Genomic DNA, 10,066 nt, shown 5'->3' on the forward strand with positions numbered 1-10,066 from the left:
GGAAGGATTTGGCAGTAAATGGAAATTCTGTTGGGCTTTACATAATCGGGATGCAAGAAAAGAAATTCTGTCTAAGACCGATTGAGACTGAGATAATTATCTTTCATCCGGTTTGCAATAAGAATTGCCGAGCCTAAGCAACTCTGAATGCCATCAGCGGAGTTCAGAGATATGGCTCCAGTGGTGATCAGCGGGTCATGTATAGATTAAACAAGATGGGTGAGAGACATAATCCCTGTGGGACACCGCAATTCAGGGTGGCAAAATGATTCAAAACCTCTCCATGTTCAAAGCAGAAAGCCAGTTTTGTCGAATGGAGCCACTTGTAAGTAGCAGGGTTGAGTCTAGGATTCAGTGCCAGACTATCGAGCAGGATCTGATGGTCAATGCTGTCAAAGGCTGCAGACAAACTGAGCAGCACAGCCTTCAAGATCCATTGGTGTCCATTCTTTTCAGAAGATTGTCGTTTACGTCTAGGAGGGCTGTTTCTGTAATTTGACGAGGCCTGGAGCCGACTGACAGATTCCCAAGACAACATTGTCCCAAAATTATTCTCTTACCTGAACAGAAGATACCTTGTCCGGGATTGTTTTTTTTATAGGAATGGACAGTTGGAAATTAGCCTGAAGTCTGAGTGCAATACAGGGTCTACTGAAGGCTTCTTCGAGGCGGATTATTCCACAATCTCTTTATTGCTGGGAATATAATCCTCCTCAAAAGACAATTTTAAATAATGTGGCTCTACCTCCACCAACAGTACTGCATTACTGTATAAAATGCCAAGCCCAATTCTGCCACAATCCTGTTGTAAAGCTCTCCATTGCTCTTGAGCAAGGTTCGTGCTATAAGCAACAATTTTAAATAGACTGGCTAAGATGGGACCCAACATATACAGGTGAATTGTACTAGTTCCTGAGGGACCAGAGTCACCAGGGGCTGTGGTCTATCAGAAAGTTCACAAGGTCATATCTGTTGGTATCATAGGATTACATGTGAAGCTAGGAGAACAACACATGGGTTCTGGCTTTAATCACCATGTGTGGGTTGCTACATGCTTAAACTCAATAGAACTATAAATCTTGACAATTTTTTAATGTCAAATGTTGAAGTGTATCGCCACAAGATTTACAAGGCTGGGGTTCTTAATTTTCTTTCTGAAGTACGGATCTTGTATCACAAAGATAAGAGTTATTTTGTATGCCAGACCATGTAGAGCTTGATGTTTTGGGACGTTGCATAGATTTCAGGAACTACAAGGTCTAGAGTTTAAATGATTTGAGGTATTGTAAGCATACCTTCTTCTTCAGACTGAGTCTTCCTAGTTCTTGGCTGTGTCCCAAATGAATACATTTGCCTGGGTGCGACCAGAGCTGATGTTACTTGGATGGATAAAGTACAGAGGGCGTTACCAGGTGCACGCACCGTCATTCCCTAAGTAGCTGGTGTTTCTGGGAGAACAAAGGGGCGTATTTAGGCTTTCTGCTGCTCTAGGCCCAACTAAGTATATGCGCCCCCCTCAACCCCAGCTTTACTCCACCTCTACCAGGTTCAGCACCTTCACCAGATTCTGCCTCTTCAACGGATCCGGTCCCCCTTGGCCAAACTACCCCCCTTACCACCATCTTGTCCCATTTTGGCTCCATAGAGGCATAAGAACGTTTTTAAGGCTGATGGGATTAGAAACATATTGCTACCTCTCTATTAATTCAAGCATGTTATCCTCTACGTTATACTATTTGAAAGAGCGTTTTCAGGCCTCTGCTGCCCAGGATTTGGAGAAGGCAGTGTGTTCTACAGTTGTGTCTACTAGAGGTATTGTTGAGGCCATCTGCCTACTTTTGATTAGGTCAGAAAACCTGCTTTTAGAGGAAGCAATCAGAACATAAACTGTCTGCCAGCTGAACACACTGGTTTCTCCCAAGTTGCCTGCTGTCAGCCCATGAGAACCGCCTAGATTGTTCTGTAATATGAGTTTCAGGCAACGTAACTACACTTCTACATACGGTCTTGTGAAATGGTATAGTTTGCTTATGGAACACATGCAGGTGGTTCAGGCACACCTTAAAGATTACAAAAATAACTAAACCCCCTTTTCATGGTTACAGCTCTGGTTAGCAGGGGGCATAATGGAGATAAGTCAAGTTGCCACCTGCTGCAGCCTGTGTACCTCCAAACCCTTGGACTGGAACGCCATTAAAAGATGGCAAAATCACAAGTGAAGCTCTGGCCATGAACACCTCAGTCGAGTAAAGCTAGTTGGAGAAGGTGCTTGGAACCTTTGGCTGAGCATTCTCACGGTGGGGTTAATGAATGAGGCTGACCCCGAACATTCATGAGTGGAAAGCAAATGTATTCCTCATAGCTTTGCAGCGCAGGCAGCTTTTGTAACACATTAAACAGTACATACGGATACATCATCGCTGTTTGTGCCATTGTCCAAAATAGCCAACACCGCAAGAGTGACACTGAGTAATGGGTCAGGCTTTCCAGCACAACATTACGTTTGTGGGTGTGGTATATTTAGGCTATGGGTCTAGCCATCTTGCGTTTGTGGTAATATAGATGTTTGGTTCATTCATTAGTGTTGGCTAGTCTGTACAATACAAAGGGACATTTTGGGATTTGTGGGTTTTAGATCTCGATTCCCTGCTGTCGTTGAGGTGCTGCTTCACACCTTGTATTTAAAATCTAATTCATGTGAAGGTTACTTATAAACGTGACTGTTATGCATTGTGTGGCATGCTTTGCAGTTGGTGCTCCTGGTAGTGCTGTGTGTGCAGCTACATTTCGTGATACATCGAGCAGGGAGCCATTTGCCTGCTTCGCACTGGAAAGCTTCAGTAATGCCGGCTGGACGGACATCTTGACAGGACACCACAGACCTTTCGCCTCTTTACAGCTGTGAAACACTGTGTAGCTATTACTGTTTTTTTCTCTCACCCTTCTTTGGCTTCGGCCATCATTTCACATGCTTCTTGATGCACTTGTGCATTTAGATGTACTCTTCGCCATTTTAACTTCTGTTTGATCTCTTTATTCTTGCACCTTTGGGTGTCCACAGACATCAGAAATGTGGGGTCAGGGAGGGAAATGAGTGCTTGCTTCTGAACATCATTTTAATTCCCACCTGTGGGATCTCTGTGCTTGACATAGGCATGCGTTTAATATTGTGAAATGAGGCATCGTTTTTAACCTTTACTTTTCTGGAGGGAAACCCTCATTTTTGCAATGGCTTAAAAAATGCAGGCCATATGTTTTTTAACATAAAAGTGATTGTTTAACAGTGTATGTGTGTTGATTAGAACAAACTCCAATGATAATGAGGAGGGGCACCAATAAAACCAATGAGGTTCCGGCTGTTTTGCATATTAAGGAGCATTCTGGGAATATAAGAAAGACCAAAGAGGTTTATATATGTCAGTGAGAGTTGTATGAATCACTAAATACCTAATGCACGCTGGGGTTTGTACACATTTCTTTTTTCTCTTAAAAACAAAAGTCATCCTAACAATTAAGCTTTTGTATATATGGAACATATATACATGTTAGGCTGGCAGACATTTTAGCTGTTAGATCGCATTTACTGCTAACACCTGTGCAATGTTGTGGACCAGCCAGACTCCAAGAAACCAAACTGCTTTTAATTTAAAAAGGATGAGTAAATTAAAATAAACTGTTATACAAATGTTTCTCCAGTGGAAATCTACTGCCTAGGCCTAATTAGCCTTTTTGTAAATGTGTCACTGGGAGGATACTGTGCCGGGATTTTGAACAAGTCCCACCTCCCCCTGGGGCAAAGGGACAGATGCTGGCCCTGCCTGGTCCAGATGCCCAGGTCCTGACCCTCTGCTGCTTGGGTGGAATAGCTGTCACTCAGAGGCTCGTGCTGTGATAGTAGCTATGGAGAAGCTTGCATTTTTGATTGGTTTCCATGGTTGCTGACGTCCAGTCTCCAAAGTGAACCAGTGATCGCGAAATAGCCTTTCTGAAGGACCGTATAGACCAGAAGGGGCAATAGTCCTGCAATCCCAGACAATTCAACTGCATGTGCTGCCTGACGATCAGGGGTGTTGCTAGGTCTGGAAAAGTTCAGGGGCTACACTAATGTCGGAGCTGGCAGGATTAGGGGCTAGCTATAGCCTTTTGGTTGTAGTCCCTGAGCTTCTATCCGGGGCTGCAACCAAAAGACCCGGGGCTATAACCCCCTCAGCCCCCCCCGCTTCCCCCAGCAATGCCTCTGCTGACGATTGAAAAGATGAAGAGGGGCATGGAATTAGGGCTATGTTCTGAGTGAGACGAGGAAATGGGAGATGCAGTGCCATGACCGCCCCTGTAGCATCAACTGCATTGACCAGAATCCTATCTACCCTCCCATACCTTTGGGACCCACACAGATGAGCGACGTACCCTTCAATTTCAGTCCCCAATTACAGGCAGATATCCCAACCTTAAAAACGAGGCCTAACAATTTATTTATATAGCGCTTTTGCAAAAGATCTTCAGACAGCATTTATTACAGTGTTTGTTCAACTTCAACCGGTGCACATTTATCGACCTTGGAAGAATGAAAGGCTGAGTTGGACTTACCTGGGATTCGAACCTGTGGCCTGCAGATATCACGGGTCACAGCAGTGAGCGCTCAACCCAGTGAGCTATCTGATTGGCTAAAAAGGAAAAGAGCGACACATAGGAAGTTGTTCCTGCTTCCATGCACCCAACTGTAGTGATTTACTTTAAAATATTTTTATTGGCATTTAGTAGTAGCATTCAGTGTGCTTATAAACATGTATCAATAAACCAAATAACAAGTAACAACAATAATAACTTTTAAACAAACAATAAGAGTCTTCGCCAACTAGCGCCTTCTTCCTAGGTGCTGGAGTCACTTCCGGGACAGGGTGGATTTAGTCATAATGTCAAGAAGATGTGAGACCAATGGTTGGGACCGGGCCTCCAAACCCTGATGATGTGATACCGTTAGTTTAAAGGAGAACCGATAGCGGGGCTCAGTTTCTCACAGGGGTTTGTCATCAGACTGGTGGAACATGTCCCATATCAAGGATTTCCAGGCTTCGAAGGGCATGCTTGGTTCGTCCCCTGCCCATGCCCTCTCCCCAGGTTCTGGTTTCCGCCTCCGACCAGTGTTCAAACTCTTTATACCATTTGGCGTATAGGGGGCCCCTCAGAGTTTTCCATGCCATTGCAATGGCTCTTTTGGCCAACACACAGGCTACCCAACTGTAGTGATGCCATTAGAGGGGTGTTGCAGGAACAAGCTTTAATATTATTACTGCCTGGTTTGAAGCAGAACTTTAGAAACGTTGAGTATGCAATACTCCTGCTTTAGTATATAATCTCGAGCCCTGAATAGGAAACCAAATATGACAAAAGGAAGAGAGAAGGTGTTGGGGAGACAGAGGTTGACCAATAAAGCCAAGAAATGCTGGACAGCACAAGCTGACCATGACGGCACCACCAGAATATAATGCCTTCCAACAGCCGTCCACTTAAACAAAGCTTCAGGAGACCCTGGAAGCCCATTGACTATGTATGGAATTTGATCACCTGCCACGCAAGAATTCCCACTGCCCCATTTTATGTTTGCTGTTTCATACAACCAAACTCTGGAACTCCCTACCGATGGCCTTGAGATCAGAACAGTCATACTGGACCTTCCAAAAACACCTCAAAACCTGGCAATTTATCTAGGGGGGGTTCAAGACTCTTCTCAATCTATGGAACTATAGAAGTACCACACCCCGACACTGGTTACAACTGACTAAGGGTCCATTTCTTCAACAGCCGTCCACTTAAACAAAGCTTCAGGAGACCCTGGAAGCCCATTGACTATGTACGGAATTTGATCACCTGCCACGCAAGAATTCCCACTGCCCCATTTTATGTTTGCAGTTTCATACAACCAGACTCTGGAACTCCCTACCGATGGCCTTGAGATCTGAACAGTCATACTGGACCTTCCAAAAACACCTCAAAACCTGGCTCTTTGTCTAGGGGGGTTCAAGACTCTTCTCAATCTATGGAACTATAGAAGTACCACACCCCGACACTGGTTACAACTGACTAAGGGCCCATTTCTTATGTAGGCACAGTAAGCGTGCTAAATAGCATGACTCACTGCGCCATTTCTTGATGCTCAGGCACCACTGCCAATCTTATGTGGGCCCGGGAGTCTTCGCAGAGCACGGCAGTAACGGGCGGATTGACGAATCTCGGGCAGCACTTTCGTTAAATAAAGAGGAATTTGTTATTTAATGAAACTGTTGCAGAGAGAATAGCAGCATTTTCGTTAAATAAAGAGGAGTTTGTTATTTAACGAAACTGTTGCAGAGAGAATAGCAATTGCACATGCGCTCTGCCTGGCAAGAGGGTGGGGAAAACTGTAAAGTCCTGGCATTGTGGGGTAATTATAAAGTGGGTAATACCTTAAAGGGCCCACATTCTTTTTGGCGTGGCAAGATCCCCTGCGGTGTCGACGCACATACCCTGGGGCTACCTACCACCATGCCACCATTATGGGTTGGCCACCCTTCTATTTTGCTGAAAAAAAATAAGACAGTACTTAAAAGTACTAATCCGTCACCACGAGCAGTCTCTTATTCTGGCACTCCTCCTGTATGACACCAATTTGATACCGTACTTCGGCGCCAATTTCACGCACTTACAAAATTGGAGGAGTGGCACAAGAATACCCATGCAAAAGGACAGATAACGAAAGTGCCGGTTGCTAAGCCAGTTTCCAGCCCTTCCTAGCAACCGACACCAGTATACCGAAAGTGGCGCATTCAGTCCGACTTCGGAAGAATGCACCACCTTCAGAATAGGTGTTAATTACCGAAAATGTTATTACCACTTTTTATGACATTTTCGGTAATTAACACCCGTTTAGGAATTGGGCCCTCAATGTGTTTCTCTGTCCTGCAATCAGCGCCTCGATGCCCATGGGCTTAGTGCGCTTTACAAATGTAAACGATTAAAAAAAAGCTCTGCGTACCTGTAATTCCAGTTTTACAGCACAGTGTTACTAACTAGCATCATTATTACCCATATTTGTGGTACCCCTGTTGTGACATTGGAAGGAAGTAGTCGAGCGAGGTGTGTGTAGCGCTGTTCGCTCTTCCCTCATCTTTAACAAAGCGCAGTAATGGGTGCCTTCTTCATAGTTGGCCATGGATGTCTGATATTTGCTAGGATTTACCGTAATGGCGCCTAGGAAATATGGTGTATTTGGCCCTCCTTTCCAACACTTAAGATCTGCTGAAAGATAGGTCGCCGGCTTCCCTGCATATCTGTTTAGAACTGATATATCATTGGTTTTGTATATATGTATGTATTTCACTTTAAAATGTAATGTGTTGAGGTTCTAGTGCTTCTCAGATTGTATTTAGCAGTTGTTTGTTAAACAAAAGCAAGTACAGATTGAAAGTCAAGGCATGAGGCTTTATTCTCTATACAAGACCTAATATTAGAGAAAAGACGGTGTGCTTAAATGTGGGCAAAGCCTACGAGAAAGCCGCAGGCAGTAGCGGTCTTGGTGGATCGCTCCTGAGTAAGCACTTGCATCAGCTACTGGGCCCACATGTTCAAAATCTGCAGCGGACCATCAAAAAGAGTAGAAACACCCTGGCTATTGCAGTGCTTTGAAGTTTGAAGAATCTACCATAAAGAGCTATATAAGACCACTAAGATGATCTGCCTTCGTGCGGCTCAAGCAGAGTTTTCAGTCTGGAATGACGACCTCTCAAGATTTGATGTCATCAGAAATGCTGCCCATGCAGCAAAGGCCAGTGTAAACAATGGGCTAGTGGGAAGAGAGGGGATCATGCGCAAGAAAGATTAAGCTGGAAAAGGAGAGAATGCTATCTAGAGGTTGCTCCGAGCAGTGCGATCCAATCAACTGAATTATTTGGCTCCAGCCTAAAAATTCTGGGTTTGGCCAAGAATCTGGAACCGTCACCACCTCATGGACTGCAAGACCTATTCCTGGCCTCGCGCCCAGGGACCGCATCTCTCAGCCCTAAAACCTCTCCACTGGCTCCCGGTTGTTGCTTCAGATCCTCTCGGCTACCCAGAAAAAGCAAGAGAAGTCTGCAGGTAAGGCTGACGATTTGGAAGTTCTTGAGAGTGCTTCTGAGCAAATCGCCAAACACCTTCTCAGTCTGTCCACAAACCAATGCCGGCCGTGCCCAGAGATTCTTCAAAAGCACTAATGATGCGTCTCAGGTGTTGGCCCCAACACAATGGGAAGCTGTGCATATAGGGCAGCGGTCTGCAACCTGAGGCTTTCCAGATGTTTTGGGCTAGTATTGTATGATCTCACCCATGACTATGATGACTAGGGCTGCTGGAATATGTGGTCCAAAATATCTGGAAAGCCAAAGCCTGTAGATTCCTGGTGAAGAGGTTCCCAAAGCCTCGCGTGTCAATGTACTTGGAAACCAAGAACCTAACCCACTCCTTCCTCCAATAGAGAATGATTTTACTTTCCATGCAGCTCCTTATGAATTTCTTTTGATTTTACTTCTCAATAATATTATTTGTCTTTTTTAATGTTGTGTGTGTTTATAAGCATTCTGTGTGTGTAAGCCCTAATGAGTTACTGGAGTGAATCCCCACATTTCTTTTCTTTCTAGGAATGTGGCTTGCTCAAGGCTGGCTCTGTTCTACTGGCTGACAATGTTGTATATCCTGGTGCCCCAGAATTCCTGGAGTACGTCCGAAACAGCGGACGATATGACTGCACACACTTCCCATCACACTTGGAATACTCGACTAAGGAAGATGCGCTGGAAAAGGCTGTGTACAGGGGATGAGTGTGGAATCGCAGCTGACCACACAATGGCAGGGTCTCTGTAATGGAGGGCGTGGGGGTTCATGTCAGACTTCAGGATGAGTGGCAGAGCAATGTTAAATATAAGGCATTTATTTACAATTTTCTAAATATGTATATAAACTCATTTATTTTAAGGAGATTACAAGTCACAGAGGAGTTCTGTGACCATAAGGAATAACACTGCCTTTTTGATCCTTTGCTAAGAACATAGAACTAAGCAGGGACTGGTACTACCCTGTTTACATACAGAAGGGAGTATTTTATCCCATGTAATATGCTGTCCACCTTTTCAGTGTTTGGCCTGGTAGTCACTCTTCTGAAAGGGCGTTTGCTGCTGTTCATATCCGGAGTGCAACATATGTACTGTTGGCAAACACACAACCCATGTATTTTGTAATGTGTTGCAAACATATTTTAAGCAGTTTAATAAAAGTTGCGGTAGTTGTTCAAATTAATTGGTAACATGTGGCCAGATTCATGTTCTGTGTACTAAACTCCATCAGCGCACTTAGAACACAGGTTGCCCTGTATGTTTTATGATCTAATGCCTGTAAATTGTCAGAGAAAGAAAGTACAGCAGTAAGGATTCGGGAGGAACTAAGCCTTGTTTTAGTGGCAGCTGAAATTCTGTATTTACATCTCAGTGCAATTGTGAAGCATTTGAATCATGACGTCACTTTTGTTTCTTGGGTAAGTAAGCATGTCAAAACTGAACTGTAATTAGAAAATGACATACGTGTTTTTATGATATGATATGGAATTTATATCGCGCCTATACAGAGGTGTTTCAAGGCGAGACGAGGCAGGGGAGGAGGAACAGAGGGAAGACAAAGACAACGACCCTACTAGGCCAGGTGTCATTGAGATCGCACAAGTGCAAAGGGAGGGGAGAAAGGGAAAGTGCGGGGGAAAGAGTGACAGAGCAGTGCAATACATAGGATCAACAGTAAAGAATGAATACAATAAATAAAACAATAGGTAAAAGTGCGACCAGCAAGTGGCGAGTGCAGGGGTGAGTGCAGACATCCAGTGTCAAGAGCTGGGTGGGGGGTCTGTAGGGATACAGAAACAGCCCCCAGTGCAGGGGTTGCCCTGGCGGCAGTGCAGGTGTGCAGCTGGTGGGGGAGGGGGCCTGGGCCTGAGATCAGAGAGTAGTCAGGTCACCAGTGCAGTTTCAACCAGGAATTCAGCAGGGGAGAGGAGGAGAGAAAGCAG

General features: G+C 44.7%; 1 protein-coding gene across 1 annotated transcript in view; it reads left to right on the forward strand.

The window, feature by feature from the left end:
• Positions 1-9,306, forward strand: part of LOC138492670 (catechol O-methyltransferase-like) — a 75,371-nt gene extending 66,065 nt beyond the window's left edge. The window contains exon 5 of the mRNA XM_069619987.1: positions 8,652-9,306. Within this exon, the coding sequence (XP_069476088.1) occupies positions 8,652-8,831 (180 nt within the window). The 3' untranslated portion in view covers positions 8,832-9,306. The remainder of the gene's footprint in view (positions 1-8,651) is intronic.
• The last annotated feature ends 760 nt before the right edge of the window (positions 9,307-10,066 follow it).

The sequence above is a fragment of the Ambystoma mexicanum genome, chromosome 10 (assembly GCF_040938575.1).
Source record: "Ambystoma mexicanum isolate Mex_15411 chromosome 10, UKY_AmexF1_1, whole genome shotgun sequence".
NCBI classification, from domain to species: domain Eukaryota; kingdom Metazoa; phylum Chordata; class Amphibia; order Caudata; family Ambystomatidae; genus Ambystoma; species Ambystoma mexicanum.